Source organism: Neomonachus schauinslandi, chromosome 1 (assembly GCF_002201575.2).
Source record: "Neomonachus schauinslandi chromosome 1, ASM220157v2, whole genome shotgun sequence".
Classification (NCBI taxonomy): Eukaryota; Metazoa; Chordata; class Mammalia; order Carnivora; family Phocidae; genus Neomonachus; species Neomonachus schauinslandi.
Window position 1 is genome coordinate 194,793,822 of NC_058403.1, and position 14,035 is coordinate 194,807,856.

Here is a 14,035-nt window from a genome sequence, read left to right on the forward strand (position 1 = left end):
GGGGGAACAGTGCAGCCGCAGCTGTTCATTACTGGAGGGTGAACAGTGGGTTCATTTAACCTTTGGGGTGCTGCAGGTCAACACACCAAGCCCCACAAACTTCCCCAAGCAGGTGGTATCCAAAGGCAAAAGCTGGTCTGGCACTAGTCAGGATATGGGTGACACAGACAGCAGGGCCAGAGAACAGGACCCACATTTCAGGCTGGAGGGGAGGTGAGTAAGCAGGATGCCAACCTCCAAAGGGGGGCCTGGGGGCTTTCTGGGAACTCTCACTTAGAAGTCTTTCAAGGCCTTCTTTTCACCCCCAAGCATAATCCTAACAACAGCTGGTACCTGACAAGGTGCTCACCATCTGCCCCAGTTGCTGCCTTCCACGTATAAGCTCATTCAATCCAAACAACACTGTGCAATAGGTACCATTATCAACTCTTGTTTCTGAGGCCCAGACAGCAAAGCTATTCAGAAAGGGCCACACGGCAAGGCAGTGTTGGAGTCCGGATTCGAACCCAGGCACTTGGCTCCAGAGCTGCACCACAGGACGCAAAGCCACCTGGGAGCCTAAGAAATAAGCCCTGGCTAGGAACGGCCTACATAATGGACCATCCCTATGCTGAGCCTCCTCTCATAGCCCAGGCATCCTGCAAGAGGCTAGGCCAGAGGCAGGCAAGCAGGGTTCCCAAAAGTACAAAGTCCTAGTGGCATGAGGCCCGGGGGAGGGGGTACCAAGAGTACTAAGCATCTACTGGGGGCCAAGTATTGGGCTTTATCCTCATTATTTAGTCCCCAGAAAAACAAAACCCCTGAGTTAGGGATTCTCAGAAAGACCAGGTGACTCCCTCAGAATCACACTCTAGTAAGCAGTGGAGCCTTGATTCAAACCCAGAAAGAGTCCAAAGCCCTCTTCTCCTACACCCCAGCCCTACTCCCTACCAAAGGCAGCTTTCCAGGGCTGCCCCCCACAGTTAACCTGCTTCAGAGCAAAAGCCTGGACTCCATCTGGATGAAAACCATCACACGTAATTGGGGTAGGGAATGGCCTGGGCCCTTGGAAACATCAGAGAGCCCACATTCCCACTGCCCTTGTTGAGGGGTCAACCCTGGGCAATCCTACACCCTCATTCCCTCCCAGGCTCCATGTGGTCTCAGTGCCTCCAGGGATTGCAGGGAGGCCCCATCCCCACACACACTAAAGGGGAAGTGTGGCACAGGCCTAAATCAACACTCTTACCAGCCTTAGCCCCTGCAGACTTGGTGGTCCCAGGCTGACTCTCAGTGGACTAGGAGAAAAAGGGAGCTTCAACACAGCCCAGTTTACTAAAGGCAGAACCCAAGCACCACCAGTTCCCCCATCTGCTCCATACCTGGGCCTCAGCCAGGTAAACTGAACTGGCTGCCACGCCCCACCTGCCGCAGCCAGGCTCCCCACAGGGCAGGCAGACAGGCTGCTTAAGGCCCAAATTGCAGTGGAGGCGGTAGCAGCAGAGGGTGGAGCAGGGGGTGGAGGGCCAGGATGGCACACAGGACAGGTCCATGGGCACAGTGATAGCAGCTGACCCAGAAGGGCCTATCTGCAGGCCAGAGCTGGCCAGGATCAAGTGAGCCACTCAGGGTCCTCCTGGCTCTTTCCCTCCCCTCCAAAACCCCAGGCTCCCCGAGGGACCAGGCCGCAGACCCCACACCCCACCTCAAAAGCAGGGCTGAGGGCAGAGCAATTTTGACTCTTCTCCAGCTTTACAAGAACGTAACTGGATCTGTGTGTGTGTGTGTGCGCACGCACATGTGTGCGTGTATGTGTGCGTGTGTGTTTGCATGTACACTGGGGAGGGGGCAGGCAGAGATCAGTGACTGACTCTGGAACTCACCCCTTCCCTTGGTACTTAGAAGAGGAAATGGCTGCACTCCAAGAATGCTGGGCCCTGGAGAGGAGAAGAACACCTATGAGCCACTACCAGGGTCGGTCCACTTCCTGTCACATGTTCCCTCATTCCTCCTCCTACCTCTCCAAAGGCCCTCAGGGATGGAGAATGGAATCCTTTCTCTTGCCCAACAAGAACCAGCTGCCCAGACCCTGCAACTTCTTCCATACAGAACTCCAGGATCTGGAGTTGACTGACATATACATGTTGACCCTTCAAGACACAGAGCTGACGAGATATATATGCTCAAACAGCATCTGACATGAAAGAGTCCACAGCGATGGCCATGACCTTGCCTTGGTGGTGCCCTTTCCTGTGTCACTCCTGCGCCCACAGCCAGACCAAGTGAGGCCTCCCCCAGGCCTTTCTCAGAAATCAGCCTCCCCCTGTCCTGCTGAGGCCAGGAGCTGAGGCCTAGAAGGGGAGTGGCTAAAGAGCTGTCAGTTCACACCTTAAGGGGGAAGGGCAGCATTGATAGATAGTAGGTGGCCACCTCTCACCTGGTCACTCCCTGCCCACTCACAGACCTGAAAGAGCCTCACTCCTCCCTACTCTCACACAGAAGCAGGTTCTGGCTCCCACTGTGCTCACTGGGGATGGAAAAAGTGTGGGGATGGGCCACACAACAGCTCAGCCTACATCCTGTCCCCTCCGTCTGTGAACCAAAATATGCAGGGCCCCATGCTGGACACTGCTTAGGGAGGCAGCCTAGGGAGAAGGCTTGGATTCTTAGCCTTCCCCAGGACTGGATGGGGTCTCTCACCCAGGCTCCCCTGATACACCCACACTGAGAGGTCCTGAGGGCTGGGCCCTTTGGTCTTCACAGTGCCCCAGTGCCCAGCAGTGTGGCACATTTGTTAAATAAACGCAAAAAGTATGAGTGAACTATGTGAGATCAATACCTCAACTCCTGCTATCTGATCCTCAGTCTCCTCCTCTATCACATCAGCAGTGTGGACCCTGAGGCCCCAGGTCCTTATAGACCAGATGGTCTGTGATAGCCATGAGCACCTGAAGTCTGGGGGGGGTCCATGGTCCCCTAAACCCTCTGTGAGAATCCCTGCTAGGCAGAGAATATACTACCCAGCTCCCAGAATAGGTGGAGACTAAGCATCCCTGAGCTATCCCAGGTGTCAGGGTATGACCTAGCTCTGAATGTGGACACGGGTGTCTTCTCGAGTGACCCATGACTGAGAGGGACAAGATCAGAGGGACCACTTTAACCTATACATTCACCCTCTGAGACAGCCAGATGTCCACAACCAGGCCAAGGGTCTAGGCCTGGGTCATGAGTGCTCAGCCTAATGCCCAAGTGCACCTAATTAGCGTGAATGTCTTGTCCACCCTTTTTTGTTGCTGTTAAACAGCTATCGAGGGCCAGGTGGTAGGATGAATGCCTCACCTATGTCACCTAATTTAATTCTTGCCAGACAACATATGAAGCAGATACCTTAACATAGCTCTATAGATGAAAAAACAGAGGCTCAGAGAGATTATGTGATATGCTCAAGATCGTACAGCATGACAGTGATGAAACAGAATCAGAACCCAGGACTGCCAACCTTGAGGCTGTATTCTCAGACTGGCACCCAAGTCAGGCTGCACCCAAACAACCAGCCCCCCCACCCCCACCCCAAGACAGCTATATGGTGGGCTGCCTGGAGGCAGTGGCTGGGCCGGCCATGGGGAGTGCACACCATGCCAAGATTCTTCTATCTCAGTGTTCCCTGGATCAACCTCTAGCACTGACCGCAAGGTACACTGATGCCTTGGCCCTTTCCTATCCTGGAATTAGCATTTCCAACCCAAGAGGCAATGTGCTGCTTTAGGAACAGGACACGCTGATGAGGAAAGAGGCAACTGCAAGGACTCTCCTCCTCCCCACTGAGGGCTTGCAGAGGGCTCCAACTGGGCCAGGTGTGGAAGGAGGGGCAGGGGTTTACAGAACACAGCCCTACAGGAGTGGGGGGTCCAGCATCTGGTCTAGGAGATTCCCAAAGCCCAGCTCCCACCCCAGGTCACTTAGGCTCCAGCGCTCTCAACTCCCACTTAGTGCCATCTCCCAACCATGTGACCTCAAATCCTGTCTACTCATCCCTCAACCGGGCCAGTGTCACCGCTCACCTGGGCCTAGCCCAATCTCCTCAATGGCCTCCCTGCCTCATCTCCTCCCCTCCTCCACCTGCCATCCAGTTAGCTTCCTAAATCACAGGGGGCAAACTGTGCTGCCCCTTGCCTCCCAACCTGCTGTTCCTCACACTGCCTGGCCCACGAACATTTCTACTGCTTTCTTCACCCACCACATGTCCACTGGCTACACTTTCCCTATCGTCCCATGTCTGCAAGCCTTTACTGTCGTACTTCTCTCAGTCAGAAGGCCCCTCCTGGCAGAGCAAAGTTCTACTCATGGGAGAAGTCCCAGCTAAAGTCCACCTCCTCTGTGAGCTTCTCAGGCAAACTTGAAGTACGCTCCCCAAACCTGCAGCTCAAAGCTCTACAGACATCAAGTACAGGGCCTATTAGAGATTCATTTGTATGGTGCAGACTTGCCAACCACGTGAAGCTTTTTTGAGGGCAGGGCCAGGTTTGTCATCTCTGGAGTGCAGGTGTCGAGTAGAACCTGGCACAGAGAGTCAGCACACATTTGTTTCTATAAGTGTCCCACTGAGACTTGGTAGGAGACAGTGGGTAGGCTGTAGGCCTTGCCTACTTGAGCTCTACAGGCAAGGAATCCAGAGCTGGGGATTCCCAATGGTCTGTTTGCCAAGGCTCAGAGCTGAAGGCTGAAGAACTCTTGGTAGAGCTGCCAGCCCATGCAGCTGTGTGCAGTACCACCCCATGCATGGCAAGAGGCCACACTGGTGAGCCCTGACTCACTACAGGCTGTTAAGTACAGCCAGACGCCCACAGGGTACCAGTAATGCTGGGCTCATCTCTGACCCCAGCATCCTAGATATTCTGGGCAGCTCACCTGGCTCCACTTGATCCCCCCCCACCCCCATCCTCTCCAAACCAGGCAGCTTAACATCCAAAGAAATGCAATATCACTGAGGCAGGGGCCACCAGAATGGCTGAAGAGGTAGGATTCTAAGCCCCATGCCCAGGACCTGCTCTCTCAACCCTTGAGGAGCTGTAGCCATAGCAGGAAAGCTGAAAGAGGGAAGGCATAGAAACAATAAGATATGACTCCAGAGAGAAGGTGGAATCTGAACAGCCCGGCCTTAGAGCACTGGCCTCAAATGGGGATGCAAGAGGGAGGCACAGCAAGAAGAGGCAGGGGACCAAATCCCTGACAGAAACTAGGGACATGCAATGGTGTGGCCCCTGCAGTCAGAAGTCCATCAGTAGCCATGAGCCGAGAACCAGACCTGGGCAAGGAGAAAGGATGCCTGGAGCAGGAGTCCAGGATAAATCTGGAAGGAGCTTCAAGCTCAGAGAGGAGGTGGTATGTAGGACCAGCTCACAGATTTTCCCACCCCTCCTCAGAAACTACAACACCTCTGCCCCATGTCCATCCATGGGGCGGAACCCCAGCTAGGGCACAGGAGGCTCCTTACCATGTGGGGATTGTCGTAGTAGACGGCGATGGAGCGGAGCTTGGGGGAGACACTGCAGCTCTCGGTGAACAGCCGCCCAGTCTCGCTGTAGGGCCCCATGTGGAACTTGTAGGCCACAGTGACATTGCGGATGGGGGGTGAGCCGGCACTCACTGCCACCCCAGCCAGCAGCCCTGAGTACCAGGCAAAGGCCAGCAGTGTCAGCAGCAGCAGCAGGGTCAGGCCCCCAATCAGGCCTAGGAGGAGCAGGTCAGACATGGCTCTGTGCCCCCGACACTGTGCCCCCAGGCAGCTGCAAAAGAGACAGGAGGGAGAGAAGGCTCCTCTGACCAATGTGCCCACCTGCCCACCAGCCACTTCTGGCCCAACCTCAGCTCTGCCTTGGGTGCTCTGACCCAGGAGGGGGAGGGGCCATGGTGTTTACACACAGAGTGACCTAGAAGAGAGCTACAAAGGATGACTGAAGCCACAAGCCTCTTTATTTCTTAATCACAATTGTTGAGGCTCCGAGAACAGCTCTGCCTGTCAGCTGGCAGCCCTTGGTCACACCTGGGGAAACTGAGTCATAGAGGAGCACAGGAGTGAGTCAGCCAGGGACATACTCCCAGCCCTGACCAACCTCCCCCAAGATGGGCAAGACGTCAGCCAGGCTGCCTTTTCCCTACATTACCTCTTCCTTTCCACACACTGCCACATTGCCTGCCTGACCTCCCCAAGCCTCATGGACCACTGCCAGGGGGAGGATGGGCAAGCGCCAGGGTCCGATCACTTATTAACAAATAGGTAAACCATAAGGAAAAAAAACCCCACGGGGAAAATGTGCCACAGGAAGAGACTCTCACAGGAAACTCTCCTTCTCTAAACACATCTGGCCCTCGGAATCCTGGTATCCAGCAAGCTCACCCATCCAGAACCAAGGAAAGATCAGATCAAATCAGCCTGAGCAGCCAGAACAAAGTCCAGCACTGTGCTTCCCAGACTTGAACCAGTGGTGCCAACAAGCTACATCCCACTTTTCCAGCTCATAGGTTAGAAACTAGGAGGAGGAAGAAAAGTTTGCTAGAAATGGAAACACACCAGGGAGAACAATTATTCCCTGGCCCAAGCAGTTCATCCCATGGGGAATGGGTGCTGGCCTTGGGGAGAGTCACAGCTGGGTGTACTTGCTGCCCTGTTCTTCCCCTCCACCAGCATCTCCAGGTGTTCAGAATTATTCTTTGTGGTTTTGATCCTGCCACCCCACCTCCTCTACTAGGTAGTTCACAAAAAGGCATCATGGGGTGGGGTGAGGGAGTCTTTTTTTTTCCTTTTTGTGTTTATGTCGTTTATCTGACAACTGTCCCTCCTCCTCACTGGCCTTTCCTCATTCCTCCTTTCTGTATGGTACAAGCAATAAAGACAGTCATTTCAATGTAGGAAAAAAAAAAAAAAGCAGAGAAGCTATTCAAGAGCAGGTCCAGACACACAACAGAGGCTGGTGTGTGAGCCACTCAAGGAAGACCGTTCAGCCTCCATGAAGCACGGGGCCAGAAACCTAACCCTCTTATAAGAAGGTTTAACCTGAGTCACCCAGCGGGGGGCGGAAAAAATCATAGCACAGAGAAGACTGTTTAAAGAGGAAGGGAAACATGTGACCCATTGGAGGAACAGTCTCACCCCAAGTATTTAAAATTAATATTTAAAATTTAAAAGACTGGGAGCTGAAAGTCAACACTTCAGCCCGATGGAAAACTTAGCTCTATGGAATAATTTGTTCCCTATGGGTTCTGGGTGTCAAATTTTTTTTACTGAAAAATTGTCTTTGGAGTCAATGAACACATAGTGTTTGCCTCACAAAGAGGCAAACTAAACTCCTACATCTCTGATATCATAAAATTGAGATGCATCACACTGGTCTTCTTACCCATATGTGTTCCTGCCCCACAGTTGTGCTTTTTTTGGGATGCATTCGCTGTCCTACTCATCTTGCCTCTAGTTTCATTCCTGTTTTCTTTCATGATAATGATGATAACTCTTTTACCGAGTACTTAACTATATGCCAGGCACTATCTAAATGCTGAAACACAGCTACTTTATTAATCCTCAAGACAAGGTAGGTGTGAATCAGGAGGTTAAGAGATTTACTCAAGGTCACACAGGTACTAAATAGAACCCTAGACCAAAATGCAGGCAATGGGAACTCAAGTAGTCTGACTCCAGGCCCCATTTCCACGTTCTCCTTCCTGGTGACAGGGTTTCCAGAAAAGCTCAAGCTTTTTTCTAATCCATGCTTGGACATCTCTGAACCCAAGGCTCTCAGCTGGAAGCTCTCACTCAGCAGCTAGGTCTCCACGTTGCCTTGAGAGTGACCATCCCTCACTTGACCTACCCTCTCAGCTGCACACTCCCCATCCTCCCCAAAGCAACTTAGTTCCCACCTCCCTCTTCCTCTCACCTCCTAAACTACCCAGAATAGAGGGAAAATGCACCCCAGAGCTTGGGTCTGCACAGGAGGGAGGCAGGGCAAAGTGAATTTCCCCAAACTCAAGAGAAAAGGCAGGATAAGGGCTGGGGAAGCTCACCTGAAAAGACAGGCTCACTTCTAGCAACTCATGGCATCCAGCGCCGCAGGGACCAAGTGCTCCAAGTGCTCCAGTGCTGGGGGCAGAGAGAAAATCACCACTGAGCTGGGCATCCTGCCTTGACTGTCCCCTTTTCAGGGAAAGCCCACTACGGCCTCTACAATAACTCTGTCTTCACAAGGTTGCACCTCTACCTCGTCCTCACACCCCTTCCGGAAATCAGAAGCCAAACTCGGCCTCATAATGTGAACTCTTACTGGGGCCAGGCTCATGCCCGTTTTTGGAGAGCCCTCTTCCTGGAGGGTTCCAGTCACCGCACCTCGCTCTGAAACAGCCCCTGCCGCTGACATCTGGCAGGCTGTCCCCTCTGGCCCGCTGCCGGCGAGGGTCTGGGCGGGCTGTCCCGCGCCGGCTTCCTGGAGCTGCTCACTTGCGCCGCGGCAGCCGGCCAGGCTCTTAAACTTCGATGCCAGCGGGGAGCGGAAAGACCCGGGTGCTGAGGGGCCTGCGCGGGAAGGAGGTGCGCCGCCTCCCACTCTGGGCTTCCAGCCCTGCTTACCCGCACCTCGCTTATTTACCCAGCCCCTTTCCTTTCAGCCACAACCTCACCGGGCCTCACACACCTCCGAAACTTAAGAGACGCTAAAGTTTGTAGCCACCGCTGCGAGGCGCGGCCTCCAGGGGCCGGGGCGGAGTTAAAGTGCGGTTCTTGCCTCAGTTCCCCACCCCCACCCCCCGCTCGGGCTTCACTGCCTCGGGGCGTGCCCTGCACCGGAGGCCGAAGCACAGGCGACCCAGCGTGGTAGACTGGTCCAAGGTCGCGTTCGGGCCCTTGGACCGGGTCGGGGCCAGCTGCGGGCGAGACAAGATGCAAAGTGCGGCCTGGGCCGCGGGGGTCACGGAGAGAACGCGGGGGCCCCTGAGGTCGCTCCCAGGCGGTCGGAGGTTCCAGGCCCTCAGCACGCGTGGGGCCGCCCCAGCGGGACACCTCTCCTCCGGCCCGGCCCGGCCCTCACCTCAGCGGCCGCCCGCCGCGGACGCCGATCCGCGCAGGCGGCTACAGGCTAGGTCGCGGGGCCTACGCGCGCCCGCCGCGCACGTTCGCTCCGCCCCCTCTCGCGGCGGGACGTGGCCGTGGCCGTGGGCGCGTGCGCGCGGGACCCGGAGGGCGGAGGCCTGCCCCGCCCGGTCTCCATAGCAACGAGAGGCGCCCATTTCCCTCCCCACCCCCCACACCCCTGCCGTCAGGGGCGGAGCCCACTGAGCACCTTCCTGCCTCCCACAAACTTACCAGGCCCCAGCCGTGGGAGGCGGACGAAGTCAGCCTGGTGGCCCACAGTAGAGAGCCAGGCTAGGGTCCAAGGAAGCCCTCACCAGAGCGGAGCGTTTGAAGAGGCTTGGGAAGTTCAGCACAGCAGTATCAGCCTCTGGCACTTATTTGTACCACCCTTCGTCCTGCCACTTTCTCTTCCTGAAGCTTCCCGACAGACCTGTGAACCCAGCAGGGTAGGGCCACTTGTCCCCCTTTTACAACTGAGGTAACCGACGCCCAACCTGGACGCAGGGAAGAAGCGAATGGATCCAACCGCTGGAACAGCGCAAATGTCAGTCACGTCTCCAACACTCCACCCCACCCCACCCCAGCCAGAGCACAGGAGTGGTCATTCAACCACCCAGGATAGGTGAATAGTTCTAGGGGCTAGGATGGATAGTTCTAGAGGCTGGGGATACTGATGCCAAGATAGTTCTAGGGGCTGGGGAAATTGAGTGACCAAACCAAGGCCCCGCCCCCTTGGAGCTAACCAGGAACCGCCCCCCTCCAGGCTCCTCTCTCAGAGCCCAGGATGTGCTTGGGTGAGGCTGGTCTGCCCTTCTAGCTTAAGGTATTCTAGGTAACTCCCGGATCAAGTGTAAGCTCCTGGAACATAGGTTGAATCTTCCGCTCATATTTCTGAGGACCTACAAAGTACTCTCCTAGAGCCCCAAAGATCAAACTTTGCCCTCCTGAGAGGCCCAGTCTTGCAGTGGAGGGAGTAGGGGAGGGGACAACTATGCTCCTAAGCTTGGCTACAAGACAGGCTGGGCCAAGAGCTACCTTGGTGCTCCTGACAGGGAGGACCGATATTTGGAAGGGGAATCATCTTAGCATGGATTCCACTACTGCACTAGCAAAGGGCAGACTGGGCACACAGAGGGCCTCATAATCCTGTCTTCCTTTCCCACTACTTCACAGTTCCTTCCACAGGCAGGAAAGGATGACCCTCATCCACAGGGCCAAGCCTGTCCTCAGCTGTCTGGGAGAGAGCTTTCTCTGGCAGAAAAGAGCCAGCTGGCCCCTCACAGGCATTCAGGGCTGGGTTGGCAGGGTCATGGCAGTTCTGTTTTGCTTATGAACATCAAATACATGATCAAACCCTTTAGGTGCTCCAGGCAAGTGGGCTATACACTTGGAAGCATTTCCTATGGGATAAGAGCCAGTTCATGGTTCAGAGACAAGAGAGCTTCTGCCCACAGTTCTTTTGCCTGATCATTTTTCCTGTTCCTCAGAATCTGATGAGTTTCTCCCAGGAAACCATTGTATGGAGCTGTCCTTTCCTCATCTCTGCTCACTTCCTTCAGGCTGGTTGGGGAATTCCAGAGGCCCACGTCAGAATTCAGGGTGTGCCTTAGGAGCTTCACCACCTCTGTTGTGAATGGAGAGTCAGCCTGTGACTGAGGCTTCTGGCCATAAGCCCCCCTCCTCACCTTCATCTCTTTCGCCTCCCAACAGAGCAAGCCCAACCCTTGGCAGGGATCGCTGCAAGACCTCTGCTAGCCACCAGGAGGCAGCAGCCAAGACAAGCCGCCAAAGGAAGCGTTCCTCTTCCCTCTTGAAGTAAGAGAGTAAGCAGACCTGTTCACCTAGCCATCTGCCCTACACACACTGCACTCCCAGTCCTCTCCCGCAATAGCATATATTCTCTCATGAGCCCAGACTTGGCCTTTGTCTCCTCCCGCCTTTCTCTGTCCAAGAAATCCCCACAAAGCCTCTTTAATTCTCCCTCAGTAAACTTCCAGAGACTGTTTCCCTAGGGCTCCTCCCCTTACAGGGGGCAAACTTGGAGAGACAAAAAAGGTAGACGACCCCCACCTTCCTTTACCTCCTCATGACCCACTAACTCGTGACAAATGGAGAGGGCATATGCAGTGTAAGATGGTCTGCCACCAGCCATCTCCCACCCGCTGAAGGCACTGATGCTGTACCCAATCCCCAGCCACCCAGTCTGGTTAGGGCTGCCCCAGCAGGACTTGTGATTGAGGACCATCTAGCCTCAGGCCACTCTGAGTCAGTTTCACTGTTTGCTCTAGAGCCAGGAAATGTGGCCCTTTTCAGGGGAGCAAAGGCAGAAAAAGCCTAGTGAACCCCACCTGCAACGAAGCCTGCCAGCAGTCTGCCCTCTATTCCTCCCTCCCTCCCCCACCCCCCAAGTGCCATCCCAGTGCCCACTATACTGTTATATCCCTTTCAGCACCACCCAGCCAAACAGCTGTTCAGACAATTCCTTGATCAAACAACACTGCCTTCTTGAGTTTAAATTTTATTTTACAAAAAGAGAAATAAAGAAAACTGATAGGCAGTTATACTGACAATTGTTCTGTTTGCTTTTTTAAAAAAGTGACATGAAACACAAGTAAAAATAAATACGTCATAGAAACAGCCAGTTGCCCAGTCTCTGGGGCAGGAGCACCTGCCCTGCTGAGAGAGGAGGGAAGCCCATGATCACACCAGCAGCTGGAGCACCCAGCCACAGATGCTCCTCAAAGCCAGTCGCAGCAGGTCCCAGGCCTCAGGGGGCGTCCTGAGGAAAGAAGACGGAAAACCAAAGCCAGGTGCCAGGTCCCTGGAGCCATTTCAAACCCCCCCCTCCTCCCGGCAGCAGTGTGGCCTTAGTGGTTATCCATTGCGACCCCCTCAACCCACCTGGACCCCCTTCCCCTGACCCTTCTGCAGAGGGTACAGAAAAAAACCAGTCTTGGGCAGGCTGAGGGGGATTTTTCCCGTGAGTCCCCAGCCCACCCTGAGTAACAAAACCAGATAACAGTTTACACCCGTGTGCGTAAGTGCACACTCTATCTCGCACGTACACACGTACGCACACACACTCAAGCGCACACACACTTGGGCTGAGCTCTCTTCCAGGAGGGTCCTGGGTCAGGTCACAGTATGAGGTCCCCTCTTCTGAATATCACCCCAGTAGTGGTAACAGTACCCAAATCTCCTCCAGCCCTCTGCACTAGACTCTGCAGCCTACCTGGCTACCTCTTCCCAGTGCACTGGATTACTACATCCAACCAACCTGTGAGAGGAAAGGGGCTGACTCAGGTCCCTGAAGAGTGAAGAAGTTGGACACTGCCTGCTTGGAAAGTTCATCGTTAAGACTTGGGTATTCATAAAAGGCCTAGGGCCAAGCGAGTGGCACAGAAGAGACATGAAGGGGTCACATCGGAACACACAGGGCAGAAGAGTCAGTAGGAGGGGACAGAGTGGAAAGCGCAGCATTCTCAGGCCTTGAGGTGCAGATTTCCTGGGAACAAGTCAGAGGAGGGCCAGAAAGTCTCCTGGGGGTCCATTGAGGGAAAGAGCTCTTCTCTCAGAGTAGGTTTATTGGGGAAAGAATGACTTAACTGGGTGCACAGGAGGCCATGGCTCAGAAGGGAGACTGGTTTTCTGAGGAATCACAGGAAACTGGGAAGTGGGAGGAAGGGGGTCATGGCCAGGAACACTAGGAATAAGGAATGTACCCCCCCCCCCCGACATTCCCCATGGGATGAGGACTCAGTTTCAGAGCAATGCCAGGCTTGAACAGACTGAGACAGAGGGCCTTGCTCTGCTGACAGCTTTGGGAGTGACAGTGTCTCCACCCAGACTAAAGTTTGGTTGAGTGTTTCAACTTATCAGCAAAACTTTACCCCAGCTATTTGCTTCATGCCCTGGAGAGGGGAATTTCATATTTAGTTGTGAATCACAAGTATACAGAGAGATACCACACACTAATTCCTAGGGAAGAGAGTTCCAAGGACTAGAAAGAGATGCTCAAGAAGCACAACTTGAAGGGGGTGAGGACTTGGCAGATATCCAATGATCTGATCCAACATGGTTCACTTACTTTCTTACTGAAATGGCTACTTTGTCTCTGGTTCAATTTTTATCCACAACAATGTTAAGAAAAGGAAATTGAGTATCATTACAAATGGTAATCCTGAATCATTACGTAGTACTATATTCCCCTAGCCTGAGGATTTAGGCTAAACCAGATGGATGGGGCTTGAGAGGCCCTTGAAAACATTCTATGGAAGACAATGGTGAGGGAAAATGCTGAGGGGCCTGATCTACTGCCTACCCCTACCCCTCCCCACCCCGTATCACCACCCTTCCCTTACTCAGGCCTGGATGGTGGGTGGAAGCCACCAAGTGTTTCTGATCAAAGAGGCTGTAAAACATGGTTCTTAGGCTCTGAGACATTTCCTGCTTCCCTTACACACATGCTCATGTTGGTGTGCACGCACACTTGCCTACCAGCATACACAAAGAGACAGCAGAAAAGTCAGAAAAGTGTTTTTTAGATTAAAAAAACAAAAACCCAAAGCATGAAACTGGTAGCATTCCAATTTCCCATGATCCCACCCCATACCCCCTATACAATATAAGCTGCACATATCAAAGAAAGCCTTCCCTAGCCAGGTCAGCCTCCCAAAACTATTGCCTCTTCTGACCTGAAGCAAGACCCAGCCCCTGGAATCAGTGGGTAGAGAACAGGTATGTGCTGCCTCTCAGAATACCCATTCACTTCCTGGTACCTTCAAAGGCCCATCCTTCCAGTGACTGGTTTCAATTCCTTGCTGATAGTTTCCAGATTCTCAGAGCCTGCTGCTGTGACTTCTTAGAGGTGAACACAGACATACTCCTCCTTCCCTAACACCACACACACACACACACACACACACACACACACACACACAC

At 53.9% G+C, this 14,035-nt stretch overlaps 1 protein-coding gene across 4 annotated transcripts in view; it reads right to left on the reverse strand.

Moving 5' to 3' along the window:
* The window catches only part of TEX264 (testis expressed 264, ER-phagy receptor), a 30,235-nt gene extending 21,079 nt beyond the window's left edge, over window positions 1–9,156 (reverse strand). The window contains exons 1-3 of one of the 4 annotated variants that reach the window (XM_021694964.1): window positions 9,051–9,156; window positions 8,035–8,110; window positions 5,474–5,765 (exon numbers count right to left, since the gene is read on the reverse strand). In XM_021694964.1, coding sequence (XP_021550639.1) covers window positions 5,474–5,731 — 258 coding nt within the window. In that variant the 5' untranslated portion in view covers window positions 5,732–5,765; window positions 8,035–8,110; window positions 9,051–9,156. The other 3 variants (XM_021694966.2, XM_044916983.1, XM_021694965.1) reach the window with 3 other exon arrangements.
* Between the last annotated feature and the right edge of the window lie 4,879 nt (window positions 9,157–14,035).